Source organism: Ranitomeya variabilis, chromosome 3 (genome assembly GCF_051348905.1).
Source record: "Ranitomeya variabilis isolate aRanVar5 chromosome 3, aRanVar5.hap1, whole genome shotgun sequence".
NCBI lineage: Eukaryota > Metazoa > Chordata > Amphibia > Anura > Dendrobatidae > Ranitomeya > Ranitomeya variabilis.
This window is the reverse complement of record NC_135234.1, coordinates 643,351,916-643,377,624: the sequence shown is the minus strand read 5'-3', so window position 1 is coordinate 643,377,624 and position 25,709 is coordinate 643,351,916. Positions and strand designations below refer to the sequence as shown.

The following is a 25,709-nucleotide window of genomic DNA, read 5'->3' as shown; positions in this document are numbered from 1 at the left end:
AGGGAGAGAATGCAAAATTGTATTATGAACAAAACCATATATGATATGTCATATTAGCATCAAAGATATTCGACAGAAAACGTTTAAAACTTGAAATATCAATTTATCCTATGCCTATGCAGGACTTTTGAACACCACTGTACTTCAGGAAAGCGGGATGCACTGTGTCCAGAACCACAATGTACTTATACAATACTGTACATATACCAGACTGCCACCACATGTGTATTAATGTTAATGCATATACTTAAACATAGAGGCTCAAACTGTTACCTTGGTATTTGGTAGCGGATAGCGCCAGTGGGCTGTATATATTTTGTATTATTATTATTATTTAATTATATAGCACCATTAAATCCAGGGTGCTGTACATGAGAAGGGGTTACATCTGAGTCGCCCGCCAGGGCCGTGGGGTACTCTGTACCGTGTCCGGTCCTTAAAGGGGATGTCACGGTGGTGACCCAGTCCGTGGCCCTGGGCGGCCAATTAAAAGGGGAAGGTCTTTTAAGGGAGATGTAAATAAGCTTGTGTTCGTGACGCCACCTGTGGTTCTCAGTCAGAGGGACCGACGCTGCTTAATGGTGTCTTCTGGGGTGATGTTACTGCAGCAAAGATGGTGACGCTTCCCACATAAAGTCCTTTGCCCTCCAGTTCTGCTATGCGACCTGGAGTACAACAGCCTTGGGCTCCCGATGCCCGGTTCCTGCGCTTCGGCTCAGAGGGTGCCCGGTCACAGTTTCCCTCCAAGCCCTTTCCTTCTCTTGTGCTTTGTTCCTCAGATACTCTCTACATTCCAACCCTTCAAGTTATCTTCTTTTCCTGGGGCTGAAGCTCACACTTGGCTGCTCGGTCCCACCGTCTCTGCTCTCAGTCCTCACTCTTCCACTGTCTCTCCAGACTGAACTAACTCCTCCTCTAGACCAGAATACTTAAATCTGGGGAAGCTCCCCTGAATCCGGGTTCAGAGTCCCCCCTTCTGGCCTGGATTCAAAATGTGTTGCCTGTAGGTGCTTTACCTGGTAAAGGGAATCCTCCTTGCCTCCAAGCATGATATCGCCCTCACTGAAAGGAAGGCAACATCAATGTAACAACCAGTTATCTGGGGTGTTACACATCAAAACACAAATATCACTTACAGTAAACAAAATAACAATGACAGACTGGTACAGAGGGAAGAGGACCCTGCCCTTTCGGGCTTACATTTTACAGGATTATGGGGAAGGAGACAGTAGGTTGGGGGTTACAGTAGCTCCGATGGTGTAGAGGTGGCCGTGTGGTCATTACAGGTTGTAAGCTTTCTTGAAGAGGTGGGTTTTCAGGTTTGTTTTGAAGGATTCAAATGTGGTGGATAACCGGACATGTTGGGGCAAAGAATTCCAGAGGATGGGGGATATTCGGGAGAAGTCTTGGAGGCAATTGGATGAGGAGCGAATAAGCGTGGAGGAGAGAAGGAGGTCTTGGAGGACCGGAGATTACGTGAGTACATGTGCAGCACCATGGAATCAATGGTGCTATATAAATAAATAATAATAATAATAATATTGAGAGATTAGTTTGGAAATATACGGAGGAGAAAGGTTATGGATGGCTTTGTAGGTTAGTGTTAGTTAGTTTAAACTGGATACGCCGGGAAATAGGGAGCTAGTGAAGGGATTTGCAAAGAGGGGAAGCAGGAGTGTAGCAAGGAGGGATTAATTAGTCGGGCAGCAGAGTTAAGGATGGACTGTAGGTGTGCGAGAGTGTTAGAAGGTAGGTCACAAAGGAGGATGTTGCAGTAGTCGAGGCGGGAGATGATGCGGGCATGCACAAGCATTTTGGTAGAGTGAGGGTTGAGGAAAGGATGGACTCTGGAAATATTTTTGAGTTGGAGACGACAGTAGGTGGCGAGAGCTTGGATGTGCAGTTTGAAGGACAGGGCAGAGTCAAGGGTTACTCCAAGACAGCACATTTTGGTAACAGGAGAAAGTGTGATTTCATTTATTTTGATAGATAGATCAGGTAGGGAAGATATACGAGATGGAGGAAAGATAATTAGTTCAGATTTGTCCACATTGAGCTTGAAGAAGCGAGAAGAGAAGGAGGATATGGCTAATAGACATACTGGGATTCTGGAGAGCAGAGAGGTGACATCTGGGCCAGAGAGGTAGATCTGAGTGTCATCAGCATATAGATGGCACTGGTAGCCATATAGGACGTTCTGAGTTGTCCTAGGCCGAGTGTATAGATTGAGAAGAGTAAGGGTCCTATGACAGAGCCTTGAGGGACACCCAACAGAGAGGGGGCGAGATGAAGAGGTAGTATGGGAGTAGAAAACGCTAAATGTGCAGATGGTAAGTTATGAGGAGATCACGATAGGGCAAGGTCTTTGACACCAAAGGAATAGAGGATCTGTAGTAGGAGGCAGTGGTCAACGGTGTTGAAAGCAGAGGACAGGTCTAAAAGGTGGAGTATAGAGAATTGTCTGTTAGCTTTGGCTGTAAGTAAGTCGTTAATAATTTTGGTCAGGGCAGTCTCAGTGGAATGGTGGGGACGGAAGCCAGATTGTAGGTTGTCGAAGAGAGAGTTAGATGCAAAGTGAGAGGAAAGTTCAGCATGGACGTGCTGCTCAAGGAGTTTGGAAGCAAATGGGAACAAAGATATGGGGCAATAGCTGGACATAGCGCTCGGGTCAAGGAATTGCTTTTTGAGGATAGGTGTGATTGTGGCATGTTTGAAAGCAGAGGGGAAGGTACCAGAAGTTAGTGATAGGTTGAAGAGATGGGTTAAGGATGAGATTAGTGTGGTGGGGAGGTTGGGTAGGAGATGGGATGGGGTCAAGCGCACAAGTGGTGAGGTGTGATTCGGAGAGAAGATGTGCAAGCTCCCCTTCAGTGATTTTGGAGAGGGAAGTTATGGGGTTAGGGCATTGGTCTGGTATACAAAGGGGTTGTGGTGGTTTGACAACAAAGACTTGCCTTGTTTGGTCTATCTTATTTTTGAAATGTGTGGCAAAGTCCTCAGCAATGATTAGGGAACTCAGAGGGGGCAGTGGTGGGCGGAGGAGGGAGTTAAAAGTGTTGAACAACTGTTTGGGGTTGTGGGATAAAGAAGATACGAGGGATGTAAAATAGGCCTGTTTAGCAGAGGGGAGAGCTGATTTGAATGCAACTGTTGCTTGTTTGAGTACGGTAAAATCATCTTGCGAATGCATTTTCTTCCAACGCCATTCTGCAATTCTGGATACTTTCAGAAGCTTTTTAGTGATGTTATTGTGCCAGGGTTGTCTGTTGATTTGTTGCACTCTGCTGTGCATGACAAGGGTGACTGAGTCGATGGCTGATGCGAGAGTGGCATTGTAGAAACTAGTGGCAGTGTCTGTGTCATGGAGTGAGGATATGGATGCTAGTGGTAGGATAGAGTCAGAGAGCATGTGGGTGTCAAGGTGTGAGAGGCTTCTGCGGGGGTGCGCATGTTGCTGGACATGGGTGACAGGTGAGGAGTACAGGGAAGAGAAAGTGAGTAGATGGTGGTCAGATAGAGGGAGAGGGGAGGTTGTGAATTAAATAGGGAGCACAGACGGGTGATGACCAGGTCTAATGTATGTCCGTCTGTGTGGGTGGCTGTGGAGGACCACTGAGTAAGTCCAAAAGATGAAGTAAGGGAAAGGAATTTGGAGGCTGCTGACTGGTGGGTGTCAATGGGGATGTTGAAGACACCCATGATGATGGTGGGAATGTCAGCAGACAGAAAGTGAAGGAGCCAGGTGGAGAATTGGTCAATAAAGGCAGTGGTCAGGCCCCAAGGTCGGTATATGACAGCCATTTGCAGGTTGTAGGGGGAGTAGATGCAGACAGAGTGGACTTCAAAAGAGGGAAGGATAAGGGAGGGTAGAGGTGGGATTGGGTTAAAGGTACAGTTGGAAGAATGGAGAAGGCCCACTCCTCCACCATGTTTGTTGCCAGGGCGAGGAATGTGGGTGAAAAGGAGGCCACCATAACATAGTGCAGCAGGGGAAGCTGTGTCAGAGGGTGTCAGCCATGTTTCAGTGATGCACAGAAAGGAAAGATTACGAGAGGTAAAGAGGTTGTGAATCACGTGGAGTTTATTGCAGATGGAGCGGGCATTCCAGATATATACTCTATAATCTGTTGCTTTGTCGCCATAAAACAAGGGGGGCACAGACACATTTGTTGCACAGGGCCCCCAAGCTGTCAGTGTCCACCCCTGCTTGTAACAATTTGCAAACTGTTTAAATTCGCTAGCTTGAAAAGTTATTTTGAGATGTAAGGTTCGTGAGTCTTTAGGGTTTGCCACTAGAATATTTATTAGAGATAACATTGGTATTAGCAATTTGTTGCAATAACATTTCATAACAATTTTAAAGATAAAAATAAACTGGTTGAATATTTTTACCTGAATGAAAATTACAAGTGCTATATTATTCCATACACTTACCACAGACAAAAGGACCAAAAATATGTTTACATTACACGAAGTGCTGGTTTGGGTGATGATAGACACAAGAGATAATCACATAAGACAGTAGGTAAGTAAGATAAAGGTAGGTAAAAAAGCTTGCAGTCTATGCCAGGAGAATATCTTGTCCATGGATGAACAGCAGTTAAGGCATGTTCCATGCAGTCTGTTACTTGGTAGAGTTTTGGGTTGGTTTTGCCAGTTAGAGTAGCCAAGCCTTGGGCATCTGTGTGAAAAAGTAAACTATAGAAATTATCTACATGATAATGATGAAAATTTGATGAGTTACTTTAACTTGAAACACACATATTGTTGTGTCTCTTTTCTGCCATATATGCCACATTTGGAGCTGTGAGGTGGTCATACTTCACTGATAATAACATGTTGACTTACATTGATGGTAGTATGATTCTCCAAAGCAATCTTTTACTTGTGCAGGAACATTCAGCCACATACGTTCTAGAGTCCTCAAGTGAGGTTCTGTTACCCCCATTCCTGTCCTAAAGGCACCTGGTTCAATTACAGAAACTTTCACTCCAAAATCTCGAAGTTCTCTTCTGCAATGGAATGAGGACATATGGTATATGGCAGCTGCACAGACCTAAATTTATAGCTTTCACAAAGCAGTTTTATTAACATAAGAATAGAGCTATACCTGTGAATTAATAAACAGAACTTGACTAGTGATGAGCGAGTATACTTGTTGCTCAGGTTTTCCCGAGCATGCTCTGGTGATCTCTGAGTATTTGTTAGTGCTCGGAGATTTCGTTTTCGTCACCTCAGCTGCATGATTTACAGCTGATAGACAGCTTGAATACATGTTAGGATTCCCTAGCAACCAGGCAACCCCCACATGTACTCAGGCTGGCTAGCAGCTGTAAATCATGCAGCTGTGTCAACAAAAACTAAATTTTCGAGCAGTTACAAATACTTGGAGACCACCCGACCGTGCTCGGGAAAACCCGAGCAACGAGTATACTCGCTCATCACTAGTTGTTTCCCAACAGTCATATAAAGTAATGTTCACAATTTTGTTTAAAACATGATTTTTCACAGTGTTACTACAGTGAAGAGAGTAATTATGGGTGCTTTCATATGCTGGAGCTGATTCTTCATGCCCTATTGCCTAGGTTTTACTTCATCCTCCTCATCTGTTATAATTATATTGGAGCGCCCGCTAGGACCATGGGGTACTCAGGCCGGGTCCGGTGGTACTTAAAGGTGAAAGTCACGGTAGCAGTGACCCGGTGCGTGGCCCTGGGCGTCCAATTAAAGGGGATGAAGTGTAATGGCAAATAAAGTCTATGGAGAAATGTTTGTGACGCCACCTGTGGTACTTGGCCAGGGATGGCCGATGCTGCTTAATGGGGGACCACTGGGGCTGATGATGTTGCAGCAGAGTTGTTATAGCTCCCCACAGGTAGAGCTCAGTCCCCAGGGTATAGTCGCTCATCACTAGAAACAACGCAAGAACGATCCTGGCCAGGGAGAATTTTTATTTTTTACATTTTATGTATGGCACTTAAGAAAGGGCTATCCCGTAATAGACAATTGCTTTAACCCCTTTGCAGCCCATTTTTGATTTTGCGTTTCTGTTTTTTGCACGCCTTTTCCCAGAGCCATAACATTTTTATTCTTCCTTAAATATTACCATGTGAGGGCTTGTTTTTTATGGGACGAGTTGTACTTTTGAACGACATCATTAGTTTTACCATAACGTGTACTCAAAAGGAGAAAAAAAATCCAAGTGCTGTGAAATTGCAAAAAAAGTGGAATTCCACAACGGTTTTTTGGATTTTTTTTTTACCATATTCACCCAATGCTAAAACTGATCTGCCATTATGATTCCTCAGGTCATTACGAGTTCATAGACACCAAACATATCTACGTTATTTTTTAAGTGGTGAAAAAAAATCCAAAAATGTGCCATTTTCTGAGACTGTAGCATCTTTATTATTCGTGATCTCAGGTTGGATAAGGGCTTATTTTTTGCGTGCCCAGCTGACATTTTTATTGATACCATTTTGGTGCAGACACAATCTTTTAATCGCCTGTTATTGTATTTTAATGGGTCAATAGCCGTGGGAGGATTGTGATTCCATGCGCGGCTGTTCCGAACACGTCAGCTGTTCAAAACATCCGACATGTGCCGGGAAAGATGTGGGCTCAGCGCCAGAGCCCACATCAAAGGGAGAGAAGCGACCTGTGCCATACTAGTACAGCGCATTTCGCAAAGGGGTTAAATAATTGTTAACAAACAATATTAACCCTCACGTTATGACTTTGTGCCTTTCTCTGACAGTGAAAAAGTTATACTTTGCCTAGGCCTAGTATGAGGTCTTGGAAAAGTGGGAGCATTGTGAGCTTAGCAGTTTCAAAATTTTTACAGTTTTTAGTTGCCTGTTTCACATTTGCTGTGTCTTTTATGTTATATTTCCATTTCTTCTACATTGAAAAACACAGGAACATGAATGCTACTTACCTAAGACTATCTGAAAAAGATTCAATCCCAGCCTTAGATGGGCAATATCCTCCTCCAACAATAGACAGTCTTCCGCCACAGCTGGAAACATTAACAATTCGGCCCCTCGCCTTTATGAGTAAAGGTACCAAGTTCACTGTCACATCAAAGAGTCCCACTAGATTTATGTTCACCACTTTCGCAAAATCTTCTCTTGTTGTCCACATATTAGGACCGAATACAAATCCAAATCCAGCATTGTTCACAAGACCCCATAAACCTGCAAACAACTGATGGTTGTTAACTGGTTAACAATTTTCACAATAAAACATATGTAACAAGTTTTTTGAGCTATTGATGTGTTGTTGTTTTTTTGTTTTGTAAGATGTTGGTTTGGCAGATAAAGATTAACACCAGCTCTTTGTACATTACAGAAGGGTGCAAGACCCAACCATGAACATCAATTCAGAAGAACGCCAGCACTCCTGGATATAGTAAAAAAAAAAGAAACAGTGATGAATAAGCAAAGTTTTCTTTTTCACAATTGGGGACCCCTGTCATTTTCTTATTGCTTACACAGATCAGTGTCAATAACCGCCAGTGCTCAAAATCCATGTAATGTGCAGGATAGAGGGAATTCTCTCTTTTTATCAGAGAAAATGATTGTTTATATTGATCAATATGTTGCATTGTTACATCATTAGAAATGATAATTGCTTCTTGCTTTAAAAAATGTTGCCTGTGTATTATTCATTACCTGTTTTGCAGGCTGGGAAAGCTTTGTATGACCTGCACGAGATATACTGTATTTTCTCAGAAAGTGGCTGTGCTCACACATAGCAGTCATGCTGTGGCTGAAAACTGCACCAGCCCTATTAAAATGGACAAGTATAAAGGCCTAACTCCACTTGAAGTCCTAACCAACCAAGGTGTACTCTCAACTGTAAAACCATAGAGGTAGCAACTCCATCCACAGCAAAGACTGAACAATACTGGAAGAACATATGCAAGAGGGAAAAAACGCACAATACCAGCACAAGGTGGCTGCAAGACCTGAGAACAAATCATAGAAACCTCCTAGCACAATAACCAGTCATCATTACAGAAATAAACTTTAGGGATGAGCAAAAGGCTTTGGACAACTCCTTATCCAAATAACTATAGAGCTTACTGAATAGCTGCATCGGGAATCTGGATACCTGGATCACTCCTGATAGTCAGCTGTTCGGCACCGCGGCTGTGTGACAGTAACAACACATGCAGGTGCAACACCCCAGAGTCCTGGTCGTTGCAGTAATGTCGCTCTGCCACTAAGGGGAGTGATGTTACGTCTGACTGCACTAAAGGAGTTCACCTGACCAGGTAACACTCACACTACACTTCACACTCCGGCCACCAGGGGGAGTGGTTCTATCTAGTAGGCCACTCCTCACACTCTGGTAAAACTGGGGGTTGGACAGGAAGACAGGGGAGAAGTAGCTGGGAAGAGCTAGAGAGAGGAAACATGCGGTGATTTATGGGGTCCTGATTATTCGCTTGAACAGTGTGGACGGGTTGATGTGTGGCCAGAATTATAGCCCCCCCCCCCCCCCTCTGGATGCTGTTTTCACGGGAGCTCTCACCCATATCACAGGAAGGTCCGAGGTGAGATTGTTCCAATTATTCTGGCATTGGTTCGCATTTTTCTGCATCTCCTTATGACAAGTGGGGGCAGTTGGTATGCGATCGCTCATGGACATATAAACCTTTGGGTTATGTTCAAATACTGCATCTCCATATGACATGTGGGGGCAGCTGACGGTCACAACTGTGTGGTATATGGTTGTGCTCAAACACTCCGAGATTGGAGCGCATATTGTACCCTTTGTATTGCTGATGCACTGATGTGTGTGTAGTAATTTCGAGGGTTAGGTTCTTATACTATTCCCCTGATTTGGGGATTTTTTTGTAGAGTCTTTTGTGTGTTTTATATAGTTGGACATACCAACTTTTTAATAGATATATATATATTAAAAGTTATATTTTATATTATTAGTCACACCTTGCTTTTTGACAATTTAATAGACTGGTGCATATCAATATTTGATTTAAAACTGGGGGTTGGACAGGAAGACAGGGAGAAGTAACGAAGAAGAGCTAGAGAGAGGACCTGTCAGGGATGGGATCCTGACAGATTCCCAAGAAAGGACAAAAAGTGAGAAAAACAGGAATACAGCAAAGAGGCGATAGGACCAGAAGGAGTCGTGCTGTAAGATCGAGGCAACATCCTTCTGAGGCGCAAACAGTCGGTGGCCGGAACGCCGAGAAAGTAAGAGACTTTAAGCATTACTTCAAACCACGGCAGGGCAGCCAATTATAGGTTGGATGTCTCACTTAAACACCTAAGCAGACAACGGAGGCAGCTGTGGGAGAGGGGCGACTCTAGAGTCCCGGAAGAACTCCAGGCCTACCCCGTCATACGGGTGCGTCCTAGCCATATCATCTGGGGGACGGAGAGAACGAACATCAGACACAGACAGAATAAGTTGTGAGGACTATCCTGGGGTGCTCAGCAGGTAAGGACTACAACACACAGGCGCTAGAAGGTAGACACTGATTCCCACCTGAAAAGGGAGCTCCGGATGTGCCGTTGGACCGGCCGGTCTCAGCCAGCCCTGTTAACAGTGCTCTGGATTGGGTACCTCCAAGCCATCAGTAAAAAGGTAGAGACTGCAACCTGGTGTCCTCATTAATTACGGCGACCTGCAACATCACCACCATCTACACCTTTCATTGGACGCCCCTCAGCAGGGTCACGGACCGGGTCTAGCCACCGTGACAACCCCAGAGCAGAGACTCAGAGGCCCGGTACCGGGTACCCCTCGGCCCTGCGGCAGTGGGGGCGCTCCACATGGAGAGTCCAACAAACAGGCTCGCCATGCACATGTTGTGACTGTTACACTGCCGTGACACATGTGTAACACCCCAGGTAACCGGTTGTTACAGTGATGTTGCCTTCCTTTTGGGGAAGATGATATCATGCTTGGAGGCAAGGAGGAGATTTCCTTTATCAGGTAAGCACCTACATGCAACACATTCTGAATCCAGGCCAGAAGGGGGAGCTCTGAACACGGATTAAGGGGAGCTTCCCCCAGATATGTGTATTCTGGTCTGGAGGAGGAGTTAGTGAGTTGTTCAGAGACAGTGGAGGAGAGAGGACTGAGAGCAGAGAGTGGGACCGTGCAGCCATATGTGAGCTGCAGCTCCAGGAAAGGAAGATAACCTGAAGGGTTGGAATGTAGTGAGAATCTGAAGAATGAAGCACAGGAGAAGGAAAGGACTTAGAGGGGAACTGTGACCGGGCACCCTCTGAGCCGAAGCACAGAAACTGGGCATCGGGAGCCCGAGGTAATGTTGAACTGTAGGTCGCACAGCAGAACCATAGGGCAAAGGACTTTATGTAATTTGCCCGCACCCACACTTGAAGCTGCAGCAGTATACAAAGAGCCCGGGTCGTGATAGAGACCCTATAAAAAGGCTCACACTGCCCAACATATGGGGACAGGACAGGAGAGAGAGGACTTTGTTAGGGAGCCACAGGCAGCAAGGACCTTGCATTCGAGCTTGAGCAGGAGGGCTTATGGACCTCACCTGGGAGAGGGATACACTATTGCCTCCAGGCCGGCTGGACCACATCACCACCTGTTGCTGGTACCCTGGACTGTGGCTTGATTCAACCAGTAAACCAGGTAAAGATGTTACAACCCTGTGTCCTCCATTTATTTGCCGGCATACACCATCCCTGTTCAGCACCCCCCAGAGGACCCCTTTAAGCAGTGTCGATCACCCCTGACCGAGTACAGGTGGCATCATAAACTATTACTGCTTTTCAAATCCCTTTAAAACGATCCCTTTTACTCGGGCACCCAGGGCCACGGACCGGGTCGCCTCCACCGTGACCTCCCCTTTAACGATAACCGGACCCGGTACCAAGTACCCCTAGGTCCTGGCAGGTGACTCAACTTGGCATCACGAACAGGATCTGTGCCCTGGCATCGCCAGGTACTGTGCACCATGGACTGTGTTATACTGTGTGAGATTTTTTAATGGCGGCCATTATTGTACCACGAGGCGGATAGAGAATGAGGAGGATGTTTTGCCATGGGTGGAGCTCAAGAATCGGCACAAAAGCAGGACCCACCCACTACAGAGACTTTAATGGAGACAAGACATGTCTGTTAGGAGGATGGATCCATCCCTGGAGATGGCCGGCAGGGAAGTGGGCAGAGACCGCCCACGAAGCAAAAAGAAGGAGGAAGATGCGGGAAAGCGTGGCCGCAGCATGGCTGCACGCTACCTGGTGAGAGCGATGGCAGACAGCAGTGGAGAGCCTCCGGGACCTGCCGACACCAGAGAGGATGTGCCCGGTCAGCAACAAGAAACCCCAGACCTGATAACCACCTTGGATCCGGAGCTACTCGGCGTAGAGATGGAGGAGCAGCCCCGATGACTCCTGCGGATCCAGATGGCAGTGGTGGCCACATGGAAGGAGTCCCTGATTCGGAGGATGACGACCGCACAGCAACAAAACTTACCACCAGCTCTTACAGTCCCGGCGGAGCCAGAAAGTGAGGCACTGCTGAAAAAGATGGAGGCGCCGACGAAAGACCCGGAGCCCGCACCTTTAACCCCAGCTGAGCCGGAAAGCGAGACGCTGCTGGAGAAGACGACAACACCGCAGAAATCAACCCTGCCACTAGTGCACCTGACCCCAGCGGAGGCGGAAAAGGACACCAGCACCAGAGAGACAGGTATGTAAACTGCCCCTGTAGCTGAGGAAACTCTGGTGGGATCCATAACTCCTTTAAGCCGGTAAGTGGGTTGACAAAGAATCTGCCACCCTCTTACATAAACAGGACTCAAACGTTTCATGGACTCTTAAGAAAATCTATGACTAGGCTATTACAGCTGGAGCTTGTACACAAGCAGAATACTGCCACGTGCACAAGCCCTTTAATGGAACATTCACAAGTCGCCTATATGCCGAATAAATAGGATGTTTGCATTGAAACTGTGCAGACTTTAAGGAAGCCCTGGGTGAGTGGATATTTATTCCTGTGTTTAATTTTATAGTAATATGTAGTACTTACCATGATTTCCAACAATATTAGAAACCCACTTGGCAGCTGAGTTGACACTCTGGCTATCTGCAACATCTAGAATTACTGTTTGTAAGTGACTTGAGGCCTCCTTCTTCAGATTCTCAGCCCCTTTCTCTGTTAGACATGAAGCCAGAACTTTCATTCCACGTTTGTCTAGCTGTTTAGCCAGCAGGTTTCCAAATCCACTGTCACATCCAGTGATAAACACATATTTATCGGTGAGATTCTCCAAAATCTGACTCTGTCTGTACCATCTATACAGGAGAATTAGACCCACCAGGACCAGCAGAGAAAGCCACATGGCAGGATCTTACTGCAACCTAGGAAAGAAACAAGTAATATTTATATTTCTTAGAAATAATAATTTTTATACATGTGCTATACAGTGGCTTGTGAAAGTATTCCCCTCCCTTACCTTTTTACTTATTTTTACTTATTTTTTGTACGTTGCAACCTGTGTTTAAATATTTTTGTAATCTGATTTGTGTGTGATGCATGAATGCCAAATAGTCCTAGTTGGTGAAGTGAATTGAGAAAAATATAGGCAGAAGCTAAATTAATGGGATCAAATAACTAAAAATTGCATGTGCATATATATTCACCCCTTTTGAGGAGAAGCCCCTAAAAATTTCTAGTGCAAGCAATTACGTTGATATGTGACATGCTTAGTGAATGGAAGTCCACCTGTGTGCAATCTAAATGTCATATGGTTGGTCAGTATATATACACATACCTTTTCTGAAAGGCCACAAAGGCCAAAGGTAACCCTGTAGGAGCTATAGAGTTCCCAAGCAGAGACTGGAGTATTGGTCCGTATGACCACAATCAGCCGTACAATCTACAAAGATGGACTTTTTGAAAGAGTGGGCAGAAAAAAGCCTTTATTTACCCCCCAAAAAATGTAGGCTCATTTTGAGTTTGCCAAAAAATCCCCAAATGTATGGAAGAAGGCGCTGTGGTCAGATGAATCCAAAATTGAACTTTTTGGCCACAAAGTATCTGGTGCTAAATCAACACAGCTCATGAGTCATGACTAGTGTTCAGCGATACCTTCCGATATTCAAAAGTATCGGTATCGGATTGGATCGGCCGATATCCAAAAAATATCGGATATCGCCGATACCGATACCCGATACCAATGCAAGTCAATGGGACACAAATATCGGAAGCGATCCTGGATGGTTCCCAGGGTCTGAAGGAGAGGAAACTCTCCTTCAGGCCCTGGGATCCATATTCATGTAAAAAATAAAGAATAAAAATAAAAAATATGTATATACTCACCCCTCCGACGGACCCTGGCTCTCATCTGTGCAAGCGTCTGCCTCCGTTCCTAAGAATGCAGTGAGTGAAGGACCTTCGATGACGTCGCAGTCACATGAGCGGTCACGTGACAGCGACGTCATCGAAGGTCCTGTTCACTCACTGCATTCTTAGGAACGGAGGCAGACGCTTGCACCGCTGAGGTCCAGGGTCCATCGGAGGGGTGAGTATATACATATTTTTTATTTTTATTCTTTATTTTTTACATCAATATGGATCCCAGGGCCTGAAGAAGAGTCTCCTCTCCTCCAGACCCTGGGAACTATACGCACCGCACACGCCGAAGATGACAGGGAACTTATAGAAACTTCCGATTCCGATTTCCGATATCAGAAAAATATCGGAACTCAGTATCGGAATTCCGATACAGCGAATATCAGCCGATACCCGATATTTGCAGTATGGGAATGCTCAACACAACTCATGACCCCAAGAACACCATCCTGAGAGTGAAATATGTTGATGGCAGCATCATTACTGTGGGGATGTTTTTTTGGCAGTAGGGACAGGGAAAATTGTCTGAGTCGAGGGGAGCATGATGCAAAATACAGGGACATTCTTGAGTAAAACTGTTTTCAGTCTCAGTTATGTGAGACTTAGGACAGAGGTCCACCTTCCAACAAGACAATGACCCAAAGCATACTGATAAAGCAACACTCGAGTGGCTTAAGGGGAAACTTGTAAATGTTTTGGAGGGGCCTAGTTAAAGCCCAAACCTTATTCCAATTGAAAATTTTTGGTCAGACTTAAAGATTGGTGCTCACCAGAGGAAACCATCTACCTTGAAGGAGCTGGAGATGTATTGCCTTGAGGAATAGGCAAAAATCTCAGTGGCAAGATGTAGAAAGCTCAAAGAGGCTCTACAAAGTTCTGACTTTAGGGGTTGAACCGTTATGCACATTGACGCTTTCATTTATTTTGTCCTTTGTTGTTTGCTTAACAATAAAAAGAAAATCTAATGTTCACAGTTGTAGGCATGTTCTTTACATGAGTTGATGGAAGTCCTAAAAAAACAGATATTCTAGGTTGTGAGGTAGCAAAACACAAAAAATACCAAGGGGGTGGATACTTTTTCAAGCCGTTGAATAACATTAAACTAACCATTATATATTAGTAGTATACTAAATAAGTGAAACACACCAGATATTATTGAGAAAAGTTAAACTCTGCGAGAGAAATATGTACTATTTCATGAATATCATTTCCTACAGCCCATGATTTATTTATCTGCAGTCTGTAGTCTTGCATGTTAAAGGGAACCTGTCACCCCCAAAATCGACAGTGAGCTAAGCCCACCGGCATCGGGGGCTTATCTACAGCATTCTGTAATGCTGTAGATAAGCCCCCGATGTATCCTGAAAGATGAGAAAAAGAGGTTATATTATACTCACCTGGGCGGGCGGTCCGATCCGATGGGCGTCGCGGTCCGGTCAGGGGCCTCACATCTTCATAGGATGATGTCCTCTTCTGTTCTTCAAGCTGCGGCTCCAGTGCAGGCGTACTTTGTCTGCCCTGTTGAAGGCAGAGCAAAGTACTGCAGTGCGCAGGTTCCGGGAAAGGTCAGAGCGGCCCAGCGCCTGCGCACTGCAGTACTTTGCTCTACCCTCAACAGGGAGATAAAGTACGCCTGCACCGGAGCCGCTGTGTGAAGACCAGAAGAGGACGTCATTTCATGAAGATAGGAGGCGCCGGTCCGGACCGCGACACCCATCGGACCGGACCGGGACCGCCCCTGGGTGAGCATAATATAACCACTTTTTCTCACCTTTTAGGATACATCGGGGGCTTATGTGCAGCACTCCAGAATGCTGTAGATAAGCCCCTGATGCTGATGGACTTACCTCACTGTCGATTTTGGGGGTGACAGGTTCCCTTTAAAGCACTCTTTATCACAGTAGTGCAGATCACAGACTATTCCTTCTCTCTATAATTAATGAACTACAGCTGCCAAACAACCTTGGATTTCATTTATAGCTGTCGACACACAGGTTATTCGCACAAAAGGTTTTTTTAACACATATTGTTGTATAATAATTAACATGGTGAGTGTAATACAGTGCTGCTCACCATTATTGGCACGCATTCATTTTTTTCATAGACTGTACAATATTTTCAGAAATAATTGAACATTTTCCCAAGTTATATCCCCAGGATTTTTAAATTAGTGGTCCAAAGTAATACAACAATAAAACATTGTTTTTGAACTTACATGTTGTAATTTCAAATAAGACATAGAATAGACAGCATGTACAGCAATAAAGGCACTCCTAATTAACCCCTTTCTGACATTAGACATACTATCCCGTCGAGATGGTATGGGCCTGTATAACCACCGACGGGATAGTACGTCATCACCGATCAGCCATGCTCACGGGGGGAGCGCGACCGATCGCGGCCGGGTGTCAGCTATCACAGCTGACATCCGGTACTATGTGGCACATTAACCACTGGAACACTGCGACCAAACATGATCGCAGCGTTCCGGCGGCATAGGGAAGCATCGAGCAGGGAGGGGGCTCCTTGCGTGCTTCGCTGAGATCCTCGGAGCAGCGCGATGTGATCGCGTTGCTCCGAGGGTCTCCTCCGTCCTCCTCTCTTCAGGCCCCGGATCCAAAATGGCCACAGAGCTCCTGCAGTGCCTGTCAGATCGCTGATCTGACACAGTACACTGCAAAGTGTCAGATCCTTTCCTTCCAAGCTCTGCCATGCGCCCAAATAGTTTACCCCCACATATGGGGTATCGGTGTACTCAGGACAAATTGTACAACAACTTTTGGGGTCCAATTTCTCCTGTTACATTTGGTAAAATAAAACAAATTGGATGAGAATTACATTTTTTGTGAAAAAAAGTTAAATGTTCATTTTTTTTAAACATTCCAAAAATTCCTGTGAAACACCTGAAGGGTTAATAAACTTCTTAAAGGGAACCGTGTACTCCGGAGGACAGAGAATGAACTTCAATCCAATATTGCGGCCAGCATGCAGCCAGCGGGTAAGGAAAGGGTGAATCAAACACCCGAAAACCCCGCCCATATGACCCAAAACTGGTCCCGCCAAATTCAGGTGACAGGTTCCCTTTAACCCCTCTGTGACCTTAGACGTACTATCCCGTCGAGGTGACCTGGGCCTATCTGACCCTCGACGGGATAGTACGTCATAGCCGATCGGCCGCGCTCACGGGGGGAGCGCGGCCGATCGCGGCCGGGTGTCAGCTGACTATCGCAGCTGACATCCGGCACTATGTGCCAGGAGCAGTCACGGACCGCCTCCGGCACATTAACCCCCGGCACACCGCGATCAAACATGATCGCGATGTGCCGGTGGTGCAGGGAAGCATCGCGCAGGGAGGGGGCTCCCTGCGGGCTTCCCTGAGCCCCCCGCAGCAACGCGATGTGATCGCGTTGCTGCGAGGGTCTTACCTCCCTCCCTGCCTGCTCCAGACCCGGATCCAAGATGGCCGCGGATCCGGGTCCTGCAGGGAGGGAGGTGGCTTCACAGAAGCCTGCTCAGAGCAGGCACTGTGAAGCAGCCTGCACTTCTCTCAGATCGGTGATCTGTCAGAGTGCTATGCAAACTGGCAGATCACCGATCTGTATTGTCCCCCCCTGGGGCAAAGTAAAAAAGTTAAAAAAAAAAAATTCCAAATGTGTAAAAAAAAAATAAAAAAAAATATTCCAAAATAATGAAAAAAAAAAAAAATATTATTCCCATAAATACATTTCTTTACCTAAACAAAAAAAAAAAACAATAAAAGTACACATATTTAGTATCGCCGCGTCCGTAACGACCCGACCTATAAAACTGGCCCACTAGTTAACCCCTTCAGTAAACACCGTAAGAAAAAAAAAAAAAAAACGAGGCAAAAAACAACGCTTTATTATCATACCGCCGAACAAAAAGTGGAATAACACGCGATCAAAAAGACAGATATAAACAACCATGGTACCGCTGAAAGCGTCATCTTGTCCCGCAAATAACGAGCCACCATACAGCATCATCAGCAAAAAAATAAAGTTATAGTCCTGAGAATAAAGCGATGCAAAAATAATTATATTTTCCATAAAATAGTTTTTATCGTATAAAAGCGCCAAAACATAAAAAAATAATATAAATGAGATATCGCTGTAATCGTACTGACCCGAAGAATAAAACTGCTTTATCAATTTTACCAAAAGCGGAACAGTATAAACGCCTCCCCCAAAAGAAATTCATGAATAGCTGGTTTTTGGTCATTCTGCCTCACAAAAATCAGAATAAAAAGCGATCAAAAAATGTGACGTGCCCAAATATGTTACCAATAAAAACGTCAACTCGTCCCGCAAAAAACAAGACCTCACATGACTCTGTGGAACAAAATATGGAAAATTTATAGCTCTCAAAATGTGGTAATGCAAAAAATATTTTTTGCAATAAAAAGCATCTTTCAGTGTGTGACGGCTGCCAATCATAAAAATCCGCTAAAAAACTCGCTATAAAAGTAAATCAAACCCCCCTTCATCACCCCCTTAGTTAGGGAAAAATAAAAAAAATGTATTTATTTCCATTTTCCCATTAGGGCTAGGGTTAGGGCTAGGGTTGGGGCTAGGGTTAAGGCTACAGTTAGGGTTGGGGCTAAAGTTAGGGTTAGGGTTGGGGCTAAAGTTACGGTTAGGGTTTAGATTACATTTACGGTTGGGAATAGGGTTGGGATTAGGGTTAGGGGTGTGTCAGGGTTAGAGGTGTGGTTAGGGTTACTGTTGGGATTAGGGTAAGGGGTGTGTTTGGATTAGGGTTTCAGTTATAATTGGGGGTTTCCACTGTTTAGGCACATCAGGGGCTCTCCAAACGCGACATGGCGTCCGTTCTCAATTCCAGCCAATTCTGCGTTGAAAAAGTAAAACAGTGCTCCTTCCCTTCCGAGCTCTCCCATGTGCCCAAACAGGGGTTTACCCCAACATATGGGGTATCAGCGTACTCAGGACAAATAGGACAACAACCTTTGGGGTCCAATTTCTCCTGTTACCCCTGGGAAAATACAAAACTGGGGGCTAAAAAATAATTTTTGTGGGAAAAAAAAAGATTTTTTATTTTCACGGCTCTGCGTTATAAACTGTAGTGAAACACTTCAAAGGTTCAAAGTTCTTACAGCACATCTAGATAAGTTCCTTGGGGGGTCTAGTTTCCAAAATGGGGTCACTTGTGCGGGGCTTCTACTGTTTAGGTACATTAGGGGCTCTGCAAACGAAATGTGACGCCTGCAGACCATTCCATCTAAGTCTGCATTCCAAATGGCGCTCCTTCCCTTCCGAGCCCTCCCATGCATCCAAACGGTGGTTCCCCCCACATATGGGGTATCAGCGCACTCAGGACAAATTGGACAACAACTTTTGGGGTCCAATTTCTCCTGTTACCCTTGGGAAAATACAAAACTGGGGGCTGAAAAATAATTTTTGTGGGAAAAAATTTTTGTTTTATTTTTACGGCTCTGCATTATAAACTTCTGTGAAGCCCTTGGTGGGTCAAAGCGCTCACCACACATCTAGATAAGTTCCTTAGGGGGTCTACTTTCCAACATGGTGTCACTTGTGGGGGGTTTCTACTGTTTAGGTACATTAGGGGCTCTGCAAACGCAATGTGACGCCTGCAGACCATTCCATCTAAGTCTGCATTCCAAATGGCGCTCCTTCACTTCCGAGCCCTTCCATGCGTCCAAACGGTGGTTTCCCCCCACATATGGGGTATCAGCGCACTCAGGACAAATTGGACAACAACTTTTGGGGTCCAATTTCTCCTGTTACCCTCGGGAAAATACAAAACTGGGGGCTGAAAAATTATTTTTGTGGGAAAAAATTTTTGTTTTATTTTTACGGCTCTGCATTATAAACTTCTTTGAAGCCCTTGGTGGGTCAAAGCGCTCACCACACATCTAGATAAGTTCCTTAGGGGGTCCACTTTCCAACATGGTGTCACTTGTGGGGGTTTCTACTGTTTAGGTACATTAGGGGCTCTGCAAACGCAATGTGACGCCTGCAGACCATTCCATCTAAGTCTGCATTCCAAATGGCGCTCCTTCCTTTCCGAGCCCTCCCATGCGCCCAAACAGTGGTTCTCCCCACATATGGTATATCATCGCACTCAGGACAACTTGGACAACAGATTTTGGGTCCAATTTCTCCTGCTACCCTCGGGAAAATACAAAACTGGGGGCTAAAAAAATAATTTTTGTGGGAAAAAATTTTTGTTTTATTTTTACGGCTCTGCATTATTAACTTCTGTGAAGCCCTTGGTGGGTCAAAGCGCTCAAAACACATCTAGATAAGTTCCTTAGGGGGTCTACTTTCCAAAATGGTGTCACTTGTGGGGGGTTTCAATGTTTAGGCACATCAGTGGCTCTCCAAACGCAACATGGCGTCCCATCTCAATTCCTGTCAATTTTGCATTGAAAAGTCAAACGGTGCTACTTCCCTTCCGAGCTCTCCCATGCGCCCAAACAGTGGTTTATCGCCACATATGGGGTATCAGCGTACTCAGGACAAATTGTACAACAACTTTTGGTGTCCAATTTCTTCTCTTACCCTTGGGAAAATAAAAAATTGGGGGCGAAAAATAATTTTTGTGAAAAAATATGATTTTTTATTTTTACGGTTCTGCATTATAAACTTCTGTGAAGTACTTGGTGGGTCAAAGTGCTCACCACACCTCTAGATAAGTTCCTTAGGGGTCTACTTTCCAAAATGGTGTCACTTGTGGGGGGTTTCAATGTTTAGGCACATCAGGGGCTCCCCAAACGCAACATGGCGTCCCATCTCAATTCCAGTCAATTTTGCATTGAAAAGTCAAACGGTGCTACTTCCCTTCCGAGCTCTCCCATGCGCCCAAACAGTGGTTTATCGCCACATATGGGGTATCAGCGTACTCAGGACAAATTGTACAACAACTTTTGGGGTCCAATTTCTTCTCTTACCCTTGGGAAAATAAAAAATTGGGGGCGAAAAATAATTTTTGTGAAAAAATATGATTTTTTATTTTTACGGTTCTGCATTATAAACTTCTGTGAAGTACTTGGTGGGTCAAAGTGCTCACCACACCTCTAGATAAGTTCCTTAGGGGGTCTACTTTCCAAAATGGTGTCACTTGTGGGGGGTTTCAATGTTTAGGCACATCAGGGGCTCCCCAAACGCAACATGGCGTCCCATCTCAATTCCAGTCAATTTTGCATTGAAAAGTCAAATGGCGCTCCTTCGCTTCCGAGCTCTGTCATGCGCCCAAACAGTGATTTACCCCCACATATGGGGTATCGGCGTACTCAGAACAAATTGTACAACAACTTTTGGGGTCCATTTTCTCCTGTTATCCTTGGTAAAATAAAACAAATTGGAGCTGAAGTAAATTTTTTGTGAAAAAAAGTTAAATGTTCATTTTTATTTAAACATTCCAAAAATTCCTGTGAAGCACCAGAAGGGTTAATAAACTTCTTGAATATGGTTTTGAGCACCTTGAGGGGTGCAGTTTTTAGAATGGTGTCACACATGGGTATTTTCTATCATATAGACCCCTCAAAATGACTTCAAATGAGATGTGGTCCCTAAAAAAAAAAATGGTGTTGTAAAAATGAGAAATTGCTGGTCAACTTTTAACCCTTATAACTCCCTAATAAAAAAAAATTTTGGTTCCAAAATTGTGCTGATGTAAAGTAGACATGTGGGAAATGTTACTTATTAAGTATTTTGTGTGACATATCTCTGTGATTTAAGGGCATAAAAATTCAAAGTTGGAAAATTGCAAAATTTTCTAAATTTTCGCCAAATTTCCATTTTTTTGCAAATAAACGCAGGTAATATCAAAGAAATTTTACCACTATCATGAAGTACAATATGTCACGAGAAAACAATGTCAGAATCGCCAAGATCCGTTGAAGCGTTCCAGAGTTATAACCTCATAAAGGGACAGTTGTCAGAATTGTAAAAATTGGCCCGGTCATTAACGTGCAAACCACCCTTGGGGGTGAAGGGGTTAAATATGGTTTGATGGGTGCCGTTTTTACAATGGTGTCACACTTGGGTATTTTCTTTCATATAGACCCCTCAAAGTGACTTCAAATGTGATGTGGTCCCTAAAAAAAATGGTGTTGTAAAAATGAGAAATTGCTGGTCAACTTTTAACCCTTACAATTTTGGATCCAAAATTGTGCTGATGTAAAGGAGACATGTGGGAAATGTTACTTATTAAGTATTTTGTGTGACACATCTCTGTGATTTAAGGGCATGAAAATTCAAAGTTGAAAAATTGCGAAATTTTCAAACTTTTAGCCAAATTTCCATTTTTTTCACAAATAAACTCAAGTAATGTCAAGGAAATTTTACCACTAACATGAAGTACAATATGTTACGGGATCCGTTGAAGCATTCCAGAGTTATAACCTCATTTATGGACAGTGGTCAGAATTGTTAAAATTGGCCCGGTCATTAACATGCAAACCACCTTTGGGGTAAAGGGGTTAATACTTGGTGGCACACCGTTTGGTATTGATGACAGTCTTTCTTGTAACCATCTATAAGCTTCTGACACTTCTTAGCTGGTATTTTCTCCCGCTCTCCCTTTGCAGTTTGTTCAAGCTCTTGAATGTTTGCAGGGTTCTTTTTCCCAATGGCAGATTTCAGCACACCCCAAAGATTTTCAATGAGATTGAGGTCAAGGCTCATTGCTGGCCATTTTAAAACAGTCCATTTTTTCTTTTTCAACCATTCCTGTGTACTTTTGGATGTGTGCTTTTCGTCATTGTCTTGCTGGTGGATCCCATGATCTTCAACTCAAACCAAGTTTTCTTACACTGAGTAGGACATTTTGATAATTCTCTGATTTCATGATTCCTGTTACACGGTCAAGGCCATACCAGACAGAGCAAAGCAATCAGACAGCATTACAGATCCTCCACCATGCTTAACTGTTGGAATTATGTTCTTTTTCTTATAAGCTTCATTGCACCATCTGTATACAAACTGTTGCTTTGCATTGCCAAAAAGCTCTATTTTTATTTCATCTGTCCACAGAACATTTTCCCAGAAAGATTGTGGTTTGTCAAGGGGATGCTCAGTTGGTTCTTTTTATGTCTTTTCTGCATCAATGGTTTCTTCCTTGGCCTTTGCCCATAAAGCTCTTCTTGGTTTAGTGTGCGGCGCATGGTACTTGCTGAAACCATCACCAACCTTCGAAGACATCTCTTGTCAATTTTCCTCTTTCCCCCACATCCTGAGAGGTTTTTGATGGTACTATGTTTGGCAAACTTCTTAATAACATTGAGCACTGTTGCAACTGACCAGACTAACAAGGTATTGCAAACAGGGGAAACTGAAACTACCAGGCATACAAATATTCACTCACATATAACAGAGGAATGCATCAGGGAATGGAGGTTTGGGTAAAACCAAGGTAGGAGAAGGAAAGGGAATTATCACACTTACTAAAGCAATCAACAGTCACAGATAAACCCACCAAATGCCTTCTCACATAACATCCAAATACTATGCTCCCAACCATGCAGCAAAAGTGATCTCTGGCGATGTGTGTCAGTCAGGACCCAGATTATATAGGGGATAGGAGTGGCTAACTGTGCTCAGCTGAGAGTCCTAGCTCCCAGGGCTCTCAAAATGGTGACCGATTAACCCAGGTACTTCCAAAACAAATTTACACCTTTTAAGAAGAAGGTCAAGTGATTCTTTTCAGCGCAGAAGTAGGAGCACTGCGGTCTTCTGGCTTCTCTCTGTCACGGTAACCCCGTGACACTTTGTCTTCACCATTCTGAAAAAGGAACAGGGCCTACCATGTGGATTTTTAAAACACAGAAGTCATCATTAATTGGCTAATTCATGTCACATGAGCACCGCCAATTAATCACAGGTGATTCTCATTTATGATTTAGCACAGGTGAGTCAAATTGTGTTTCCATGCTAATTTAATGTAAAGGGCGCCAATGCCAGTGTCACAGCAAGCTATAGGTTTTTCTATTTTTCCCTACCATTGTTGTTTGTTTTAAATTATTGTTTATCATTTGCTCTTTTGTATTTATCACGAGTGCGCTATAAAAAAAAAACTGTTTCATTTGATTCTTTTTTTTTTTCAGGAGATATTCCACATTGTATACTTAAACTTCATGGGTGCCAATAACGATGAGCAGGACTATGCATCAGCTCAAATGTATCAACTGGGGCCGTATGGCAGCTCTCTAGGCAAGGAATAGTGAAAACTGAGAGCCAAAATCCAACATATAGTTAAAAACATTCCAATTTTTACATCTTCAGAATAACATATCACTTACAACTCCACAAACAATAGACAGGAAGTAATGCACGCTAATCATAGCATGTTGAAGATATAAAATTGGAATGGTTTATAGTAGACTCCTATTTAATCAGAAATAATTAACCTAGCAGTACAAAACAATATTGTTAACAAAATCCTGCAATAAATGCTACTTTCAATCCAAGAATTAGAGATAAAATATTGTGGGTCTATTAAGAACGTACAATGGTTGTGCTAACTTTTTTTCACACGTTCTGATAATTTCCGGTATCAGAAAAAACAGTACCGGAGATATCAGTTTACGTGTGGCATACGTGTGGCAAATTTTTTAATTATCTAAAATAATTTAAAAAAACAGTGCACATGGATGTCATCAATGTGCACATGTCTTGGACATTTTGCACATAGTAATGAATGCTATTTTTTTTTATAAAATACGAAATGTGTCAGTGAAGTACAAAAAAGCGTGGAAATTCTACACTTAAAATTTCTTTGATTATTTTTGTCTAAAGGTCCTGTCTAATCTCATTAACAGCTGTAGAAAAATAATAGAGGTCTGGGATTTTTTTTTTTTTAAATATCCCCCCCAAAAAAAAAAAAAAAAAAAATCCTTCATGTACATAAGGACTGCATGCCTGAGGACCTTCAGTCAGATTATTGTGACTGGCATAATTACAGACAAATTACTATTTTGTTTGTAGTAAAATAAGGGTATGTGTCCACGTTCAGGATTGCATCAGGATTTGGTCAGGATTTTTCATCAGTATTTGTAAGCCAAAACCAGGAGTGGAACAATTAGAGGAAAAGTATAATAGAAACATATGCACCACTTCTGCATTTATCACACACTCCTGGTTTTGGCTCACAAATACTGATGAAAAATCCTGACCAAATCCTGATGCAATCCTGAACGTGGACACATACCCTTATAGTCTATGGGCAGAACTTGTGTCTGTCATTTAACAAAAACTTTCTCTTCCAGGAGTTCTGCTTTCCTGTTCCTTCGGTTGAACATTAAATCATATTTGTTAATTCAAATGTGATAGCTAACTGTTTCTAGCTGTATACATGATCCTTGTGGATACCAAAGCACTATATCTGATAGAGGGGTGCAAAAACAGTTTAAAAATATATATAGAATAAAACAAAAGTTGCTGAAAGTTATGGATTTCAATTCTAATCCTTCCAAAAGTTTGGGAAATAGGAATCAACTTAATTTTACAAGAAGCTGAACATTCTGAACTATTACTCACCTGTAATAGTTTCAAGGTTCTGCTCTGAAGTAAGGGAATGTTGGAGGGAAATGTGCTGACTGTGCTGCTGTGTAAGGGAGTGACACAGGCTGGAATGTGCCTCTCCCCCTCTAAACAGTGTAGGTACAGTATTAAATGTGTGCTGAAAGTCACTGTTATACTATGTGCTGCTGAATAGAATTTTAGGAAAGTTACTGTATTCGCGTAATGTTATTATACAGTGATTAAATGTCATTTATGCATAGTGATTTGGGAAAGATATAAAGGATAAGATAAGAGGGTAGCTATAAATTAGGATATAATTGGGTTTAGTATTGTGGGGCACAATAGAGTCAGGAAAACTAGGGTGTCAGTATAGGAATAGTTAAGGAAATAAGGGGATATTCAAGTTGGGACAGGTAAGAGTGAGCGAGTTTGTCAGTGGGACACTTCCTGATTCTCAGTCAGGAGGCGCAGTGTAAAATAGTGTACTATAGGTGTAACATTAAGAAAGTGCTGGAGAGTGATTCAGGAGAAGGCTGAACAGGCCTGAGGGACACAAATTACGGAAAGGCACAGAACGCTTGGGAAAAGCAGAATGCGGTCAGCCACCACAAGGTATGATGGTATTCCTTAGAGAATTTGGGACCTATAGCTCGAATCAGGATAGAGGAACCTTTTTCATCTCCCAGTGAAGGGAAGCTGGAGTGGGAACCAGAAAGGGAAAGTGGGTGCAGGAATATGGGGACCCCAGAGCCAGGACGAGCATCTCAGAGGCTAGAGGAGTCAGCATTAAGAGGGAAAGCTCAGGCTAAGTATGGG

At 43.7% G+C, this 25,709-nt stretch overlaps 2 protein-coding genes across 3 annotated transcripts in view; one reads left to right on the top strand and one right to left on the bottom strand.

The window, feature by feature from the left end:
* Positions 1 to 25,709, top strand: part of LOC143816821 (retinol dehydrogenase 7-like) — a 368,622-nt gene that overhangs the window by 206,563 nt on the left and 136,350 nt on the right. The gene's annotated exons all lie outside the window — the stretch shown is intronic.
* On the bottom strand, positions 4,273 to 25,009 carry LOC143816819 (retinol dehydrogenase 7-like). 2 transcript variants are annotated; one of them, XM_077297681.1, is made up of 5 exons: positions 24,909 to 25,009; positions 12,046 to 12,377; positions 6,938 to 7,196; positions 4,849 to 5,012; positions 4,273 to 4,681 (listed from the first exon to the last, which is right to left on the bottom strand). In XM_077297681.1, the coding sequence occupies exons 2-5, from the start codon at positions 12,356 to 12,358 to the stop codon at positions 4,461 to 4,463; spliced, it is 957 nt and encodes a 318-aa protein (XP_077153796.1). In that variant the 5' UTR covers positions 12,359 to 12,377; positions 24,909 to 25,009; the 3' UTR covers positions 4,273 to 4,460. The 2 variants fall into 2 exon arrangements, with proteins under 2 accessions (XP_077153796.1, XP_077153798.1); XM_077297683.1 differs by lacking the exon at positions 24,909 to 25,009 and adding an exon at positions 23,047 to 23,158.

Coding starts and splice junctions, on each gene's coding strand:
- LOC143816819 (XM_077297681.1), bottom strand. CDS start 12,358: ATGTGGCTTTCTCTGCTGGTCCTGGTGGGTCTAATTCTCCTGTATAGA. Junction 7,197..12,045: donor TAATATTGTTGGAAATCATG/GTAAGTACTACA, acceptor AGTTGTTTGCAG/GTTTATGGGGTCTTGTGAAC. Junction 5,013..6,937: donor TCTTTTTCAGATAGTCTTAG/GTAAGTAGCATT, acceptor ATTCCATTGCAG/AAGAGAACTTCGAGATTTTG.